Source organism: Sminthopsis crassicaudata, chromosome 5 (assembly GCF_048593235.1).
Source record: "Sminthopsis crassicaudata isolate SCR6 chromosome 5, ASM4859323v1, whole genome shotgun sequence".
In the NCBI taxonomy this organism is placed as follows: domain Eukaryota; kingdom Metazoa; phylum Chordata; class Mammalia; order Dasyuromorphia; family Dasyuridae; genus Sminthopsis; species Sminthopsis crassicaudata.
The window spans coordinates 305,527,251-305,546,356 of NC_133621.1; the positions used below are offsets into that span (position 1 = coordinate 305,527,251).

The window sequence follows — 19,106 nt, forward strand, 5'->3', positions numbered from 1 at the left end:
TGTCTCTCTGCTCTGGTAAAATCCTGGTGTTTAAGGAGACAAGTCATCCCCACAACTTCTGACTGTACCTGCCAATTGTTACCTCCATCTGAATGTACTGGGGGCATTGATGGAAACCCTGTATGCCCATCCCTATGCTTAACAAGGCGGGCACGATCCCTTTTGAGGCAGTGGGGAGGAAGCTGCCCAAGCATAGTGAAGCCCCCCTAGATAATCTGGGCCACCTCCTGGGGGCTTTGTGGCCATGTTGGAATCAGCCCATCTCCATCTTGAAGCTCTGAAAGCTTCACTTGACTCCCTGCCAGGCTGTGCCCAGTTTCCCCCAGATCCCTTTGCAGGTTTTGTTAGAGTGAGCTCTTACCCACAATGGGATCCTTGGGTTGGTCAAACACTGGGCTGCGGTGCTGAGTCATTGCCCACCTCCCCGCCCCCTTCCCGTCTCATTTGTTCCAGTAAACAACCTGTTTCTTGCTTTTGATGAGTATAGCTTTTCCGTACAGACATCCTATCCTGCTGGCCCTTCCCAATTTTAAAATTTTCATTGATTTCCTTGATATTCTTGAGACCTTTTTTTCCTCCAGATAAATTTTGTGATTTTCCTAGCTCTGCAGATCTCTTCACTAATTTGATATGGTGCTGAGTTCAGTAAATTAATTTAGGCCGTATTCCTGTTTTTATTATTGGCCTGATCTATCCATGAGGCCAAGGGATATTTATTCCTGCAATGCTCTACAATTACATAGATGTCTTCATTGGAGAATGTTTTATACTTGTGTTTACATGGTTCCCGTTTGTGTCCTGGCAGGCAGACTCCCCAGGATTTTATATCGTCTGCGGTTCTTTTAAGTGGAATTTCCCCGTCTCTTCCTGCTGGGTTTTATTGGGAATCTAGAGAAAAAAGTGGTTGGTTTGGGTGGGTTTATCTACGACTTTGCTCTGAAATAATTGTTCTGACCGGCTTAGTTGATTCTCTGAGTCGTCCATAAAAAGTGAGTTTGTTTTCTCTGTTGCCTACATTTCGATCTCTTTTTCTTGTCTTATTGCTATAGCGCCCATTTCTAGTCTACCTTGAAGAATGGTGATCATCGGCGGCCTTGCTTCCCCCCCCCCGATCTTCCTGGGAAAGCTTCTAGCTTATCCCCTCGCACCCGATGCTTGATGCTTTTAGACACTACTTTGCATTTTAAAGAAAGCTCCGTTTATTCCTGTGTCTTTATTCTGCGTAACAGAGTATTTTGTCAAAACCTTTTTCTGTATCTACTGAAATATTTTTGTTGGCTTAGTTACTGATAGGATCAGTCCATGCTTCTCATTTAGAATTTTGGACCAACTTGGGATTCCTAGTGTAAGCCCAGCTTTGTTGGCATTTGCAAAAGTTTTCTAATTTCCATGCTCATGTTTAAACTTTTCATCAGGAAAATTGTTCTAGAGTTTTCTTTGTGCTTTAGGTATCGAGACCATATCTGCGTCCGAGATTGGGCAAAGATTCCTTTAGTTCTGGAATTGTTCTTTAAACGTCTAATAGAACTCGCAGGCTCACTCATGGCTTGTTTGGTTTCTTGATCTTAGCCAGGACTGGGCTCTGTGCCCTGTGCCCAGGGGCTTCCGCCTGCCTGAGCGCCTGCCCTTGGGTCTCTATCCCTCTCCTTAGGTTGACTGGCCCCTCAACATCGTCATCACGGAAAGCTGTCTGAACAAATACAACAAGATCTTCTCCTTCCTGCTGCAGCTGAAGCACATGATGTGGACCCTGAAAGATGTGTGCTTCCACCTGAAGCGCACAGGTAAAGGCCCCATGGACCTAGCAGCTGGGGATGCAGACCCAGAAGGGGGCGGCCTGCTTTCTGGACGCTAAGGTCTCTTCTCTGTTGGCTCCCTCGTTCCCCCAGCATTGGTGAACCACGCGTCTGGTTCGGTCCAGTTCCGCCAGCTCCAGCTTTTTAAACACGAGATGCAGCATTTTGTGAAGGTGATCCAGGGCTACATCGCCAACCAGATCCTGCATGTCACGTGGCGCGAGTTTGGCAACAAGCTGTCCTCTGTGAGCAACCTGGAGGAGATTCACCGCACTCACGCCGAGTACCTCAACAAAGCCATCTTCAGGTAAAGAGCAGTTTCGGGGTGGCAGGAAAGAGGCATACGAACGGTATAATGGGAAGAGAAGGGCTTTTCTCTCCCACACTCAAGGGAATAAGCCTTTATTAAACACCTACTTTGCCAGGAAGTGTGCTGGGCACTTCACAAATATTTAATTTGAGCCTCACAACAACCCTGTGAGATAGGTACTACTGTTATGCTCGTTTTTTCAGTGGAGGAAACAGAGGTAAAGTGACTTAACCAGGCACACAACTAGTAAATATCTTAGGCTGGATTTGAACTTGGGTCTCCTCAACCCCAAGTGCAGGGATCTATCCATTGCACACCTCAGTGGCCCTGGATTTCAAAGGCGCCAGTGTCTGCCCAGCAGTGCCACAGGGAACAGTGTGCTGGCCTAGAAACGAAGGAAAGCTGGGCAGAATTCCAGCCAGTGGGAAGCATCTGTTAAGTGCCTGCTGTGTGCCAGACCCTGCTTCCAAGGATACAGTCTTATGGGGGAGGAGGGGTAAGGGGGACACAGAAAACGTGCAAAGGAGCCAACGCAGGATAAACAGCTCATGGAGGGAAGGCACTAGAATTAAGAGGGGCTGGAGGAGACTTCCTGCAAGGGGGACCTAGAAATGGAGTCAGGAGGTGGCTGGTATTGATGGAATGGACCCCATGTCACCAAGGCTGGAGTTTGAGTACGGGTGATGGGGTCAAAACCGTGCTTTGGTGGCTAAATGATGGGAGCAGGGAGATTCTGGAGGCAGGTCTCTCCCCCCAAGCTCCTGCAGGGGCCTCATCCTGGCAGGGTCAGAGGGTGAATGGCTTTGGACAGTTTGTAGGTGGGGCTGAGACACAGTGAGGGTCCGGGATGCTGACAAGAGTGCGGTCCTGAGGGATGGGAGTGCAGGGCGCCCTCTGCAGTGAGAGGGAAGCGGTGCAGGTAAAGGGGGTTTGGGACACGGTCTCCTGGACACCCGGCAATGGGAGAGGCAAGCTGGGAGGTCAGCAGGGTGGGTCTGAGGATCTGCACTAAGGGCTCACCAGTGAAGCGGTACAGAGGGAGCTGAGGGCCCAGGAGAGAGCCCACCTACAGTGGAAGGAGGGCAGGCATCCTCATCAAAGAGAATGATGGAGGAATTGGGGGGGGGGTGGATTTGGCAACTCGGAGCTCATGGGCCCCTTTGGCGAGCAGTTTGGGTGGGATGAAGTCACACTAAGAGGTAAAGGAGAGGAAGCAGGGACACTGTGACCAGTTGGACAGTGAGTGGGGTCTTAATGGGCAAGGTCCTGGCAGCAACGCCCAGGAGACCAGTGGCCTGGGGGGCTGCCCTAGCACAGGATGATGGGTCTCTTTCTCAGCAGGAGGAGGGCCCAGTGGAGACCACGCCACCCCCATGGGCACAGCTGGGTTGGGAGATGGGGGCCTGCTGTTGAAAGGGCCTCCTTGGTACAGACGGGAGCAGAGGGCTTGGCTGGGGAAGCCTGACCTCGCCTCCGCTTGCTCCCCACCCCAGGGGCCTGCTGACGGAGAAGGCTGCCCCCGTCATGAACGTCATCCACAGCATCTTTAGCCTCATCCTCAAGTTCCGCACTCAGCTCATCTCCCAGGGCTGGACCTATGATGGCGGCCAGCAGGTGGCCGTGCACCCCAACTTTGCCCTCATGCAACAGTCGTATAGCACCTTCAAGTACTACTCTCACTTTCTTTTCAAAGGTGAGGACAGGGGATTGAGAGAGCCATCTTTGGTGGGTTTTGGTGGCCTCTGTCGCAAACCCTGCCTCCTTTTCTTCCCTGCAGTGGTCACCAAGCTGGTGAACAGAGGCTACCAGCCCCATCTTGAAGACTTCCTCCTGCGAATTAACTTCAACAACTACTACAGAGACACATGAGCCCCAGGCAAGAAGTGCTGTATAATAGAATTCACTTTCTTACTTCTCTGTAAATAGCCACTGAATAAAAGCTCCGGCGCCCCTGCGGGGCTGTCCTGGGCAGCTCCCCACCCGGCCAGGTCGGCGGGCAGTCAGCTTGAGCCTTTTATTGGAGGGGGGCTGTGAGGTGGACAGGAGCAAGCAGTCAGGGTGGCCCCCTTCCCCTCATTGAGGTTAGCCATACTTTCCTAGTCGTGGGCCAAGTGTCTCTTTCTAAGGAACTGAAGGTAAAGAAGGTGGCGGTGTGCTGCCCATGCTCTTCGGGGACAGGAGGAAGGTTCCCTGCTCAGCCGGGCGTCCCATCCCCCTCTCCAGTCTTAAGTCCCTTCACAAGAGGCAGACCTGCATCCACCAGAAGTGAATGTCATTCTGTGAACAGCTTCAAAAGAAAGGCAAAGGGGGAAGCGAGGGCTCCAAGCAGAGCCAGGGGGGGAAGTGCTGGGGGCTGGGCTGCTAAGCTGCCATCAGACAGAGACAGGTCAGAACTGACTGGATGTCTTTGCCTTCATGGAAAAACAGTCAGAGGGGGCTGAGGTGTGGCAGGGCCCACCAAAGCTGCCCAATGGCCTGTTTCAGGGGTTCAGCATGCCCAGAGCAGCCTTGTGGGTGGCAAAAGACCCCCAAGGCGGTTACGAAGATCACGTCACACACAGCTCTGCTGCCCAGAGTGGGGGCTTTCTGCTGTATGATGGGCGGCTGCCGCCCGAGGCCTCCCCACTCTGCATGGCCTCCACTGCGCCTGCGGCCTCTTCATCCAAGGCTGTGTCCAGGACCGCCTCCCTGTCCTCACAGTAGGGCTTTTCCAGCAGCTTCAACACCCTTCTCACCTGGACAGGGAGGTGGAAGAGAGTGGGCTGTAAGCAGGGAACATAGTGTGCCGCCCCCCCCCCCCACTGGCAGCTCCCGCCCATACCTCCGAGAAGTCTCCCTGCTCTGCAGCTTCGATGGCATTCTGGGCGATGTAGTTCCTCAGCACATACTTGGGGTTGTTGGAGCGCATGGCTCTGACGCGCTCCACGCCCCAGGTGTCCAGGCTGCTCGTGCTCTGCGTGTCTCTCTCTAACCGGGCTCTGGAATCACATGGATGGATGCTGGGTGCCAGCCATGGCTTCCTGCCCTGGAGTGCTCACTGATTAAGCACTATGCACTAGGCTAGGTGCAGCTGCCGCTGACCCAGGAGCTTATGCTGTACTGGAGGACAGGCACAGGGCCCAGCGCCCAGAGGTGAGCCCCCCCTCACCTGTATCTCTGGAGCCACGTCTCCCAGCGCTCCCGGTTTCGGCTGATGAGCTCAGTGGGCGACAAGTGCTGCAGCTTGGAGGACTGCTCGATGCGCTCGAGTTCCTTATTGATGCTTGCCTTTGTTCCGATTAAAGCAAAGAGCTGCGGATTGGACTGAGCCAGCATAAGCATCATAGAGAGCTGCCTAGGAGCAAAGAGATGGGGCATAGCCCAGGCCCGTGCTCCCACATGGGTGAGCCCCCCCACCTCCTCACCTTGGGTACTGCTGAGTGAATTCAGGGAGTAGGGGCCCCCCAGACCTGTTCTTCCCACCTTAGAACTCAGCTGACCCTCACAGGTTACAGAGAAAGTGGAGGGCCCCCCCCTTCTCTGTGCTCTCACCCACCTCTCCAGGCCCTCTCCACCACCTCTTGTGGCCCCCATCTTTCTCTTGCAGCCTGTGGGTAATGAGCAGCTCTTCTCTAGTTGCCCACGTTCCTTGCTGGGCACTCCTTGGGCCCCTGGGCACAGTCCCGGCCTGGTTTCAGAGCTCGCCTTTGCCCAGTCAGCCTCCTTGCAATATCACTCTCACAGCCTTACCTTTCCTTAAGTGATTGGCATCTAGTCCTACTTTGTCCCTTCCCATGGAGTGGCCCCTGGCTCACTCTCCCAGCCCTGCTTTTCTCAGGCCACCATGATTCAGGAATTGAGTCTCAGTCCCCCCCCCCCCCCCCCAACTCCAAACTGTTGTCACAAACAGCAGACTGGCTTTCCAAGGCAGCGCTCTCTCCCTATTCTGCCAGCAGTCCTTCAAGGCTTCCCCTGTGACCCTACTCAGGCACTCTCTCTCCTCCAGGAAGCCCTCCCTGGCTGCCTTCCACTTATTAGATCATGAAGGGCTTAAGGCCCACTCCTGTGCCAAATGCTAGAGAGGGGGTGGCACAGGCTCCACAAGGGTCACTTCTGCATCCCAGAGGCTTTCTCTTGCCAGCCACCCAACAGGGACTAAAGGAAACAACCTTTTCCCCCTGGGACGGGGCCATCTGTGCAGCCTGGGTACAAAGCACAGCACAGATGCTGCCAGGAAATGGTAGCATCCAAGCTGGGATCTCCAGGAGCCACAAAAACCTGAGCCCAGCTTAACCTCTCTGCCTGCCTCAGTTTCCTCATCTGAGAAAATGGTGGTAAGAATTCTTCTATCTCTGGGCTGGAGGCTCACATCCTCTGTAGACCCTAAAGTTGCCTCCAGTGAATGCCATTATTCTGCCCTGAATTGATAAATAAGGGCCAGGAAAGAACTTCCTAGGCTCCCTCGGGGGTCCCTCAGAGACGCCCTGAGCAGACCCAACAGATGAGTGCTGGGGACTCCCACCACTCTGCAGAGGAGGAAGCTGAGGCAGGCAAGCACTTTAGGGTCACCCAGATGGGAGGGTCTGAGGCCCCGTGCTCAGGAAGCCGTTTGGGCCACGCAGGGCAACTACCTGGGATCCATCTGCGGCCTGAAGGCCAGCTTCAGTTCTTCCAAGGAGGCGCACTGCTGAGCCAGCTGGTCCAGAAAGCGGGCATCCTGGCTGGGCTCCGAGGCCACCGAAAAGGAGCTCAGTAAGTAGAATGTGTTTGTGAAATCCGCCCCTGGAATCCAAAAGGAGGCCCATGGGTGCTGGGAGCCTTTTGGAGGCGGCAGCCCTAGCTCCAACGGGCGTCACTCCCCTCCCCCGGCCCTCGGCACACTGACCTGTGAAGTGCATGGTCTCCAGAAGGGCAGACACTAGCTCCCGGTCCTCCTCGAGCTCCAGCCGGATCAGACCCAGCTTCTGCCTCATCTTGTGCAAATAGTGCCTCTCAAACTCGGCGTCGTACTCTTCCTCCAGGATGGGCTCACTGAGCTCCAGGGGCAGCTCGGGCACCAGGGCCTCGGCCAGCTTCTGCAGGTTCCACTTGCACACCTCGGGCTGCTTGTTGTAGGCATAGCGGCCCCCTGTGTCCGAGCTGTTGCAGATGTGGTCGGGGTCGTACCTGGCCAGGGAGTCGCAATGAGTCGCCCTGTCACCGCCGGCCTGGGGGATCCCTGGGCCCCGGGGAGGAGCGCCTCACCTGTCCATGAACCCAAAAGGCCCATAGTCAATGGTGAGTCCCACGATGCTCATGTTGTCCGTGTTCAGCACGCCGTGGCAGAAGCCCACGCACTGCCAGTCAGCCACCAGCCTCGCCGTGCGCCGAGTGACCTGGTCAAGGGGAGGGGGCATAGTCACTGCCTGGCTTCAGAGCTGGCTTCTGCCCCGGGTCCATCTTGGTGCAAGCAGGCCACTCTGGTTTTTCTCCTTTCTTCCCCTCCCCTGAGCCCATCACACTGCCCACAGTGGCTGGAAGGGCCAGCCTGGTGCCCCTCTACCCAAACATACGCCAAAGGGATGTGGCCTGATGGGGAAAAACTCAAGAGAAGACCGTTTCCCAGGAAGGTTCCCAGTCTCCCAGGTGAGCGCCTGTCGGCTGTCCCACCCCTTACTTAGTCAGATATGGCTCCTTCCTAAAAAAGTGGCCCAGTGGCTTCTGTTCCCTACCTACTCCTTTTTCCCTGGGGGGAGGAAGGTGTCCCCCAGGTTCAAGAGTCCCCCCAAAGAAGAGGATCTCAGTCCCAAACTTCCAGAGATGGGGAGAGCACTGCCAACCATCAGTTTCCAAGAAGTTCAGTTCTAAGAGCACAGACCCATCCTCTGCCCTGTCTATCCTTCAGCTCCTTGTGTCTCTCGTAGTTACTGATGGGCCAGGTACACAGCAGGCACTTAATAAAGGCACGGAACTTCAGCGATAATTCAGAGGCCTGGGGCTATTGAGAACAAAGAGTTTCTCATCTTTTCTGTCTATCCTTGGTTTGTTCTCATGGGATTTTCAAACTGGTGTCCTCAGGAGAGGTAGGTGCTGTTGCTGTGGCAACTCTGCTGCTCTGGAGAGCAGAGGGGCCTGGCCGGAGTTATCTGGGCACCAGAGAGGACTCTGGGACAACTGCCTGGCCAGGCTGGCTCAACTCCTGAGGCTGCCAGAGTGTCCTGTCTTCCCCTTCAAGAAGCTGGCTCTAGGTCTCAGCTCCCCCAGCAGCAGGGCAGAGGGTCTCCTGAGCCCTGTAAAGTCCCAGGGGTACAATGCTTAACAAAAAGACTCACTGAAACCTGGGCAAAAGGTCTGCCAGGAGGAGGGAGGGAAAAGCTACATGAGGGACCCTCACCCCTACCCACCTCGCGGAAAAAGGCTGCATTCCTCTGCACGCTGTTTTCTGCAAAGGCTGCTTGGATTTCTGGGTAAAAACTGCCAATGACATAGTCGAGCATCTGGATCCGGATGTCATTCCGGCCCACACTGGGGCCCTTGCGCCCTGTGTGTTCATCTTGGGGCTTAAAAATCTCAAAAGAGCCAAACCTGGGAGGAGAAAAAGGACTATGAGGTTGGCAGCCCCTCTCTGCATAAGGAGCCCTTGAGGGCAAAGTGAAACCAGTCTTTACAGGGACTCTCCCTGGCCAGAGGGATGAGAGAAGGGCCCCCTCCCCCTCTGATATTCCAGTCCTGGGCACCCTTTGGCCTCCTCCAGATTCCATGCCAAGAAAGCAGAGCGAGCCCTGAGCAGCTCTTTAATTAGTAACACCTCTCCTTGGCATCAGAGGCCCCAGGCTCGTGCCGGCCCGTGCAGCTGGCACCGGATCAGCAGCCAGCGATAAGGGAGGTCCGATGTCACGGCAAACGCCGACCTCGTTCGGCTTTCAAGCCATCAACAAGGCACCTTTCCACAGCCAGACTGGCCTTCCCCTCCTCCCATGCCTGCTTATTACATAACTGCATGCCCTGATCATTGAATTAGGGGGTCCCGGGCCCAGCAAAGCCAAGACCCTTTCTTTCACTGTGCCCATCAGGGCAGCCCATGCCAGGAGTCAAGCTGACCTTGGCAGGGACAATGGAATCCCAACCTGGCCATGCAGTAGCGGACCTCCCCAAGGTCTTCCCAGCACCATCTTCCATTTGGTGGGTGGGTGGGTGGGGGAAGAGCAGGACTCCCCACCCCACCCCCACCCCCTAGAGCCTGTCCAGGGCACTTTGGTCTCTGGAGGGTGGCATTGGGCCTGGGCCAGAATCCAGACCAGCCAATCCCGGAGTTAGCCTGAAGTGGGCCTCAACCCTTACCTCAGGAAAGTCGAGGCTATCCGCAGCACCACTGCACAGTTCTCATACTTGGGGTTGCCATCATAGTAAATGTCCCGGATGACTTTGGACTCGGAGGTCACACACGAGCCCGCCCGGGTGGTGGGGATGCCCAGGTGGAACATGGCTTCGCTGCACAGGAACTCCCTGATGCTGGAGCGCAGGACTTTCCGCCCGTCGGCTTGCCTGGGAACCAAAGGGGAGGTAGAGTGCTTATCCCCGCTGCGCTTGGGCCACCTTCCCCCAGCTAAAAGGGCTCATCTCCCACTTCCACCCTCTCTGACCCCCAAAGCCACAGCTGGCATTTCCATTTTAAAAGCTGTAGCAGACGCACCTCCCTAAAAAACTGGGCCACAGCCCAGACAAGGACCCAAATGTGACAGGGGGGAGAACCCAGACGGTTCCCTAGACGAGTCACTTGTCTGCCTACATTTCTGAGGCCCCCGTTTTTTTTCTCTGAACTACACAATTTCTAAAGTCCCTTCCAAGTCTGAATCCTAAAATAAACAGGAACAAACAGGCTCCTGGAGCAACCAAGGATTGTCCTGTGCCACAGGGATCAATCCATCTAAGAAGATAAACCTGGGGGATTATGTAAGCCTCTTCCCAAAGCAGGAACCTCATTAATGGTCCTCTTCTGGTCTCTGCTGAAATACCTCTATCAAAAAGGAAGAGAGGGGGCAAAATACCCATACAAGCAAAATCCCAGGCCTCACTTATCTAGAAAACCACTTGGTGATGGCGCATGAATGGCGGATAGCTAGCCGGGTCCATCACTCCTTTATTCTCTACCTCCACTTGCTTTCTTACCAACAGAACCCCCCCCCCCCCCCCCCGAAATGCTGAGATCTCAGAGAATCCATGTGGAAATTCTCCCTGTGACATTTACCCAGAGAAGTTTCATTGGTTCAAATAGAGGGGGCCGGGCAAAGGTGTAACCTGGCTCAGCATGGAGCCCTGAGCCTTAGCAGACACTGGCAAAGACAAACTCCCCTTGGCCCCCGTTTTATCTGACCCTGAGACAAAGAGACTTAGTCCTTATCCCAGGTGAGATTTCAGAGTCCTAAGCCAGAATCTGGCAGCCATTCAGACTAATCCTACAAGAACGATCCTCCTGAAAGCCTGTAGTGGGCTCTCAGGCACCTGACAAGGAGCAAACAGCAGCCCCCGAGCACCCCCAGTTTTGCAGGCTGGGGAACCCCTGGGTAGTTAACCCAAGTCGCCAAGGTTAGTGTGTGAGGTCTCGGGCAGCAGACACACTATTGTCAAGGCGCTCAATTTCTACTGGGATACCAGCGGGACCAGCAGCACTTGTAAACAGTTGGCATAGCATTTAAGATTCAGGGTTGCCTCCATCCCAGGCAAAGAGACCTCAGCTGGGGGGCGGGGGGGGGGGGGGGGGAAGTTTTACTGACAAAATGTCAAAAAATAAACTAGCAGTTAAGTCAAAGAAACCTGTGAAATCTGATTCTTTAAATTTGTCACCGGCTGCTCATTTTAAAAAACCCTGCTGGTCTTTGGTCAGAAAGGACAGAATGCGATAGCCTGGGGTAATAACGGCTCACATTTCCAGAGTCTATCCTGGTTCCCGAAGCACTTCCCTCCCAGCAGGGCAGATTTTACCGAAAAATAAACTGAGGGTCAGAGGTCATCTGCTTGCAAAGCTGCACACCCCGGCCAGGTGCTCAATCAGTATTTGGGATTCTCTCTCCGGAGAGAACTCAAGCTACAGACAGAGCATGTGCTCCAAACACAAGGGGCTGAATGTGGCTTGGGACCCTAAGGAGGAGCAGAAATGTCCCGAGACCAAGGAAGCAGAAGCTTGACAGCAGGGCAGCGGGCCCTCCGAGGGGACACGCGATCACCCAAGAGGGAGGGCCTGTGTGAAGGGAATCAGGTGGTGTCAGAACAAGATGTATCACTATCTGATCCTCCTGGAGGCTCGCTACCCTTCTGCAGGCCTCAGTTTCCTGTCAAATTAGGGGCCAGACAGACCCTCCCTCAGACTCGCATCTCCCAAAATAGCCAAATCCCTCAGGGAAGAGTACTCCAGCGAGTGTCCCCGCCTTCCCCGGGAGGCCCTCCCTAGCACAGTCAGCGAGGCAGGTGAGGGGAGAGAGCGCCAATCAAACGCTGGGGCACAGGAAGGGGCGAGAAACGCGGGGCTGGGGGCAAGTCGGGGAGGGTGTGAGGGCTCAGGAGCCAAGATGCTCAAATTCACGTGGGATAGCAGTGCCAGCCACATATTTGGGAGGGAGGGGGACCGGCGGGAGCGGGGATCAGGGCCCCTCGGCGAGCACCCAGGGTCGGGGGTTCGAGCTTACCGGGAGAAGGGCGTGAGGCCGGCGCCCTTGAGCTGCAGCTCCCAGCGCTGCCCGTCCGGGCCCAGCACCTCGCCCAGGTACATGGCGGCGCCGTCGCCCAGCTGGCCCGCGAAGCTGCCGAACTGGTGGCCGCAGTAGCAGTGCGCTGCGGGCTCAGAGCCGGGCAGCAGCGCGTTGCCGCTGAAGTACAGCTCCAGCTCGGCCTCGGCCCCGGAGGCGGGGCGGCGGCGGCGGGAGGTGGCTCCCCCCGCCTCGGCTTCCTCTTTCTGCTCCTCCACCTCCTCTTCACTCTCGGGTCCGGCACCGGGCGGCGGCGACGGTGGCGGCGGTCCTAGTCCGAGCAGCGCCAGCGCCGGGGCGGACAGCGCTACGAGACGCGGCTCGCGTAGCGGAGAGGGCCGGACGCGACTGAAGCAGGCGCCCGGCACCGGCCGAGGGGCCGGGTCCCCGCCCGGCGGCGGCTCCTCCACGGGCAGCATCTGCAAGGCCCGGTTGTCGAAGCGCAGACCCGAGAGCCAGCCACGGGCAGCGGGCGGCGGCTGCATGATGAGCGGCCCCGAGGAGCACAGGCGCGGCCGCGGGCCGGGCCGGGCGGCCCCCGGAAGCTGCGGCAGCAACAGCAAGCGCGGGCGGCGCAGGGCGGCGGAGCGAGAGGCGGACGCTGCCATTCACCTCCGCGGCCCGCTCGCACTGCGCAGCCCCGGGCCCGCCCATCGCTACGTCTTCGGTTCGGGGGCGTGTCTTCTCGCGACAGCCAATCCGAACCTTGGGAACGTCATCGTTACGGGGCCTGGGGGAGGGACTTCGTCGTTCTACAACTTTCGGACTCGACGCCAGAAGTCGAGCTCTTCAAGCGGGGCGGGGTAAAGGGGCGGTTCTCCGTGCTCGAACAGAACTCGAGCGCTCGGGGCTGGCCGCTCAGAGACCAGGCGTCCTGAGGAGCGGGCCTTTGCACTCCCAAGGTCGAAGAGCGTGCCGGGCGGGGCTCCGCCTCCCAGAAAATATCGAGTCCTACGTCCGGAGCTCTGCAGTCAGAAAAACATCGAGCCGAGGGGGCGGCAGTACGCCAGCCAAACGGCACAGAGTTCAGGGAGCGTGGCTCCTGCTTGCGGCCAATCCCGCACCCCAGACCCGGCGGCACTCCTCCCTCTAACCAATACGGAGCCCAGAGGTCCGAGTCCAGGGGGCGGGGCTCAGTCCGCCAACCATCTCCGAGAGGAGGGGCTGCGGCTCCACCCTCCAACCAATAGGAAGAGTCAGTGCCCGGACTTTGTTTACCAAACAACCCAAAGTCCGGGGGGCGCGGTTCCGCCTTCCATCCACTCCGCTGCGGAGAAAAGGTAGCTCCGCCCTCCAACCAATAAGGACCCGAAGGGACGGGGCTCCTCTTCCCGAGCAAAACAAAGTCTAGGGGGCGAGGCTGCGACCTCCAACTGTCGCCAAGCTGAGTGGTAGTGGCTCCGCCCTCCAGCCAATAGGGAGCGGAGGGGGCGGAACCTCGATTTCCAAACACAGAATCTATGGGGCGATCTGAGAACTTCCATAGATCTCCAAGTTCGTGGCCCGTGGCTCCTCCCTCTCCCCAATATGGAGGAGAAGGAGCGGAACCTCGTTTTCCAAACAAAAAGTCTGGGGAGCGGGGCTTGGTTCTGCAACTGTCCCCCCTGTAAGTGAACGTAATTCCCTCGTCCTGCCAATAAGGGGAAAAGGAGGCGAGGTTTCTCTGTCCCAGCCGCAAAGATTCCTGGGAGCGAGGCTCCGCCTTCCAGGCATCACATGGAGGAGGGTCCCGCGCGGGACTATCTCTCCAATAGTGATCGAAGGGGGCGCAGTTTCGTACTTCGGGGCTCGGCCAGTCTTGGTGGCGGAATAGTGTGGATTCTAAAACGGGTTGCGAGGTCCTTCTGGTCAGAGGGGGACTGGGGGCTCTTCTTCCCCCTCTCAACCAGCATTGCTGGGCTGAAAGCAACTCCGGCCCACGCCCCCCAGGGACCTCCCAGCGGAAGTTGGGTCCGGGCTCCTCCCGCCCTCCCGAGAAGAGTCCAGGAGGAGAGGTTGGCCGGGAGAAGTTGCCTTCGGAGAGAGGCCACGATGGATTGGATTTGGGTCGCCCGAACCAGGAGAAGTGCGGAGAGGGAGGCCGGACCTTCCGGCTTAGGGGCGGGCCTTCGTCCTTCCACCAATGGGGAGCCGCCGGACCGGGACTGGAGCGGCCGGGGAAAGACTGGGAGGACACAGGCCCCGCCCAGCGGGAATGAACCGCAGGAGTGTGACTGCTGCGGCCGAAGGGGGAGGAGCTGAGCAAAGAAGGCTCGGCTCCTCGCGTCCGGCTAGGTCCGGGGGACTGGACCCGGACCCCCCGCGGACAATTAGGGCGGTCCAAGGGGACGGCGCTGGGACTTCCAGTCAGTAAAGAGCTGAAGGAGGCAGGTCCTGCCTTGCGTCCGCCGCTATTACGAGAGGGCAGTGCTGCTCCCTCGGACCATTGGCGAGCCGAGGGGGCCGTACTTGGTCTTCCAGCCAAGAGTGAGCTGAAAGAGGCAGGTCCCGCCTTGCGTCCGCCGGCGTTACGAAGGGACGATGCGGCTCCCTCAGACCATTGACGAGCTGAGGGGGCGGTGCTTGGTCTCCCACCCAATAAAGAGCTGATGCGGGAAGGCTCCGCCCTTCGGCCTTCTCCCAGCCGAAGGGAGGTGGCTCCGCCCTCACGCCGGGGACGGACGGTGGAAGTTCCCCTAGGAACGAGGAACGGGCTAGTGGGACGTTCCCCCGGTTCCCAGCAATCGCCTTGCTGAGGGGGCGGGGCTCGGGCCTCCCGCCGATGGCGGTCCCCCGGGGCGGGGCTGCGTCTTCCCTTCACGCCGGCACCTCCGGTGAGATGGGCCTGTCCCCAGCCCTCCCCTCGCGGGCCGGGGGTGCTGCCCGGCACGTGCCTCCAGGGCTGAGACACGGGCTGGGCACCGGGCCTGGCACCCAGACGCGGGCTGACTGGGTGCGCCGATGGCTTCCGAGGCTTGTGGTCCGAAACATTCCGCAGAGCAGGTCGGGGCGCTGCTCCTCCGAAACTTCCGAGCGCCCCGGGTTCTGGGGGCGGAGCTCGGCATTCCCGTCTCCGCGGAGGCGGGGAGAGCCCGGCGCTCCGGCCCACCACGAATACGGAGCCTAGGGGCCGCGGCTCGGCCTTCCAGCCCTCCCACGGCTGTCCCGTCGAAGAGCCCCTGTTACGGCTCACTACCACCACCGAGCCTAGGGGCCGGGACTCCGCAGTGCCCCGGGCCCGAGCCCGGGAGTCCACCACTCCCCACCCCGCAGAAGGGCTCCGCCCCCCGGCCCAAGAGCCAGCCAATCGGCCCCGTGTACCGCCCGCGGGGCCCCGCCCCTCTACCAATAGAGGGCCCCGCGGCGGAGGCTCCGCCTTCCCGCCGTCACCGCCCAAATCCACAGCGGCCCGGGTGGCGGGCCTCCGCATCGGATCTACCACGGCGGGGAGGGGGCGGGCCTTGGCCTTTTCCCGCCCCCACGCCCGGCCGGGCCGGCTCTCAGCTCTGGGCAGAGCGCCCCGCCGCCTCAGTCTCGCTCCGGGGGGCGGAGCTTCTAGGACACGCCCCTGGATCTCTATGACGCCACAAAGGCGCACGTGGGTCCGCCCCGCCTTCCTCTGGTCTGTCTTCTCTGGAGGCTTTTGGGTGTCCCGACTTTGCTGGAGGAGTTGAAGTGTAGACAGTGTGTGTGCGTGTGCATGTGCATGTGTGCGCGCCCACAGACATGAGCTCTCCGGGTCTGCTGACACTTCTTCCCAGCCAAGCACGAGAGCTCCGTGGTCAGCGCCCACATGGCTAATGTTTTTGAGTTTGTGTGTTTGAGTGTGAGTGTGTCTGAGTGTGCGGAGTGTAGGTGTGTGTGTTAGAGGCTGTGACTGTTTTTGCGTGTGTGTCTGTGAGTGTGCGCGCTCGCGCTCTCTCCAGGAAACATGCCCCCTAGTGGTGAAACCAGAAGGGCTCTTGTCATCTTTTGATATTTGACATTTTTATTCCTTTTAGTTTAATATAATTTAATCAGGCAACTGAGGGAAAAGCACCAGGCTTGGAGTCTTGAGGACCTGAGTTCAAATGCGGCCTCACCCACTTCCTAGCTGTGTGACTCTGGGAAGGTCACTTATTTGGCCCAGTCTCCTGATCTGTAAAATGAGCTGGAGGAGAACATGGTAAATCACTGCAGTGTCCTTGCCAAGAAAACCCGAATGCGGTCACGAAGACTGGGGCAGGATTGCAGTGCCTCCATGGCAGTTTGATCACCTTTTGACTATAATCGTGAATTTTCCCTCTATTCAGAGGTTCATGGATACAGATATATATCCATATATATGGATACAGATATTGGTTTCGATCCAAAGTTTCGAGGCTTATTGCAGCACTGTGTGTATACACACATGCATGTACACAGGCATACAGGTGCACGTGTATTATACGTGAGAGTGTGTGAGGCAGGCAGGCAGGGAGAAGACTTTATCTTGCTCCATTAGTTTAATTCTTGTGCTTGGGAGATTTAAAAGAACTGAGGGGGAGGGTGCACCTGGAGCCTGTGACCCAGAAAGCCCTTTGCAGTTGTTGAAAAGCAGTCCCAGATTGAGTTGGAGGGGGGGGGGGTTGACTATGGTCCCTTCTCTTTCTAAATCTGTGACACGGGGTCCGTGTCAGCAACCAAAGAATGCGTGGGAGTTTAATGGGACTTCCTAAACTTGTCAGGTAGATGTTTGGGATAGAGTTAATTCCGGGGGCAGCTGGGTGGCGCAGCGGATAGAGCACCCGCCCTGAAGTCTGGAGCACCTGAATTCACACTTCCTAACTGTGTGACCCTAGGCAAGTCATTTAATCCCAATTGCCTGGGGGAAGGGGAAAGAGAGAGTGAGTTAATTCCCCTAGCTACAGGCGGTAGTTAGAAAAAAAAAATCAATTTCTAATTAATATTGACTTCTGTGATTTTCTTTGATCAGCAATCCTATTTGCCGGGGAAGGGGATAAGCAGTTGTGAAGCACCTATTATATTTTAGGTACTGGACTATTTACACTGAGGCTTTACAGCTATTGTCCCTATTTTACAGATGAGGAAACTGAGGCTGAAGTCAAATGATTTACCCAGTTTTTCATAACAAGTATCTGAAAAACTATTTGAACCCAGCTTTTCCTAATTGCAACCTTGGTGTCTCAAAACTCTGCCCTCGTGGTGGGTGCCAAAGATAAGGTCTTTCTGCTTTAGCCCTTCTTCCTTCCCACTGATTATGTGTGTTTGAAGAAAAAAACGTTCCTGGGTTCAGAGAAATGGGGAAAGGTGACTGTTTTACTTCTGGTTTTCTTACAACACTATCATTAAATGCCTTCGCTTTGAGTCGTGTCTTATGGATAAATCAAAGCTATTGACAGTTATGTGGAAAATGCTCTAACTCATTAATGACTAGATTAATGGCAATTAAAACAGCCCTGAGGTGCTACGTCAGCCTCTCAGATTGTAACGGAAAAGGGAAATGACAAATGCTGGAGGGGAAATGGAAAATCAGGAACACAAATACACTGTTGGGAGAGTTGTGAACTGGTCCAATCACTCAGGAGAATAACTTCCAGCTTTGTCCAAAGGATTATAAAGTTGTGCATATTCTTTGACATAGCAATACCAATACTAGGCCTATATCCCAAAGAGCCCAAATAAAAGGGAAAAGGACCTAATTGTACAAAAATAAAGCTGCACATGAAACACAAGATATCAATGAATTAGGGAATGAGTTATAATATTATAAATGTCAAAGAATGCTATTGTGTTGCAATAAATGAGGGAGATAGTTACAGAGAAACTAGGGAAGACTCTCTGAAAGAATGCAGGCTGGGGCCGCTAGGTGGCGCAGTGGGTAGAGCACCAGCCTTGAATTCCGGAGGACCCGAGTTCAAATCTGGTCTCAGACACTTAACACTTCCTAGCTGTGTGACCCTGGGCAAGTCACTTAACCCCAGCCTCAGGAAAAATAAAAAATAATAAAAAAAAAAAGAATGCAGACTGAAGGGAGCAGAACCACCGCAACAACTTATACAATGATAGGAGTTATTGTGATGACAACTGTGAAAGATTTAGTAAGTGGAATCAAGACAACACAGTTCCAAAGGACTCATGATGCAATGTGCTATCCTCCTTTAGAGAACTGATGGCCTCACAGAAATTGAATTATTTTTCTTTTTTCCTTTTTTGCTTTCCCCCTTGCAAGACAGTTAATGTGGAAATGTTTTGCATGAGATGATGTGTATAATGTGTATTCTATTTTTTCCTTCAAGAGTTTTTTTTTGCTCCAATTTTTTCTCCCTTTATCTCCCCCTTCCTTCAAACAAGAAGTAATCTTATATAAATTATACATTTACAGTGTATAATAATATTTCTTGCCTTCTCAATAGGTAGGAGAGGGGTGGAGGGAGACATTTTGGAAATAAAAATAAGAGAATTATATTTGTGAAGGGCAAATGAGCTTTGATTTTCAGTAGATATGGGTCTCATGGTACTTTGCACCCAGGAGACGTTTTTGATGGTTCGTCCTCAAGTGTGACAGAAGTACCCCAGGTGCTATACACATTATAGTTACATGGACATACTAGACATATGCAGATTCCCGAATACATTACACAGATACAGCTGTTACATAATATGTTCAGTTATTCTTCCAACTATTTGGGCATAGTTTGTTTCCATTTTTCCAACCTAACATAAAAAAATGCCGCTATGAATACTTTGATGCATATGGGACCTACATATTTTTTGCCTTTGACTGACTGTACCTGGCTGGTTAGGTCAAAAGGATGAGCAGTTCAGTGACTTTTCTCCCATAATTTCAAGTTTTCAAGAATGATTGGACCAATGGACCCATGAGCTTATCTTCCCACCGCCCCACCATTGTTTAATAGAGGGTAAAATAGACATTAAAAGCAAGCACCAATCAATTTCTGAAAGATATTACAAGATATAGTATTCCTCTGCCCTCTAGGCTCAGTTCAAGTGCCATCTGTTATACTCCTTTCCTTTTTTTATTATTAAAGCTTATTTACAAAGCATATGCATGGGTAATTTTTCCAACATTGACCCTTGCAAAACCTTTTGTTCTAAAATTTCCCCTCTTCCTCCCCACCCTCTCTCCTAGCTGGCAGGTAGTCCAATACATGTTAAATATATTGAAATACATGTTAAATCCAATATATGTATACATATCTATACAGTTATCTTGTTGCACAAGAAAATCAGATCAAGAAGGGAGAAAAAAACTGAGAAAACAAAATGTAAGCAAATAACAGAGAGAGTGAAAATGCTATGTTGTGGTCCACACTCTGT

At 55.0% G+C, this 19,106-nt stretch overlaps 2 protein-coding genes and 1 long non-coding RNA gene across 6 annotated transcripts in view; 2 read left to right on the forward strand and 1 right to left on the reverse strand.

Moving 5' to 3' along the window:
- The window catches only part of TUBGCP6 (tubulin gamma complex component 6), a 28,957-nt gene extending 24,848 nt beyond the window's left edge, over positions 1 to 4,109 (forward strand). The window contains exons 23-26 of one of the 4 annotated variants that reach the window (XM_074272002.1): positions 1,652 to 1,784; positions 1,890 to 2,103; positions 3,600 to 3,799; positions 3,884 to 4,109. In XM_074272002.1, coding sequence (XP_074128103.1) covers positions 1,652 to 1,784; positions 1,890 to 2,103; positions 3,600 to 3,799; positions 3,884 to 3,975 — 639 coding nt within the window. In that variant the 3' untranslated portion in view covers positions 3,976 to 4,109. Of the gene's footprint in view, positions 1 to 1,651; positions 1,785 to 1,889; positions 2,104 to 2,917; positions 3,005 to 3,599 lie in introns of those variants that run through there. The other 3 variants (XM_074272001.1, XM_074272003.1, XR_012482869.1) reach the window with 3 other exon arrangements.
- On the reverse strand, positions 3,991 to 12,448 carry SELENOO (selenoprotein O). The gene is made up of 9 exons (XM_074272004.1): positions 11,748 to 12,448; positions 9,406 to 9,609; positions 8,469 to 8,649; positions 7,330 to 7,460; positions 6,971 to 7,251; positions 6,717 to 6,867; positions 5,255 to 5,440; positions 4,928 to 5,084; positions 3,991 to 4,841 (listed from the first exon to the last, which is right to left on the reverse strand). Exons 1-9 carry the CDS (start codon positions 12,413 to 12,415, stop codon positions 4,644 to 4,646), a joined length of 2,157 nt encoding a protein of 718 aa, XP_074128105.1. The 5' UTR covers positions 12,416 to 12,448; the 3' UTR covers positions 3,991 to 4,643.
- LOC141545076 (uncharacterized) lies at positions 7,590 to 8,040 on the forward strand. The gene is made up of 2 exons (XR_012482870.1): positions 7,590 to 7,710; positions 7,989 to 8,040. It is a non-coding gene; the product is annotated as an uncharacterized LOC141545076 (long non-coding RNA).
- Positions 12,449 to 19,106: the final 6,658 nt, after the last annotated feature.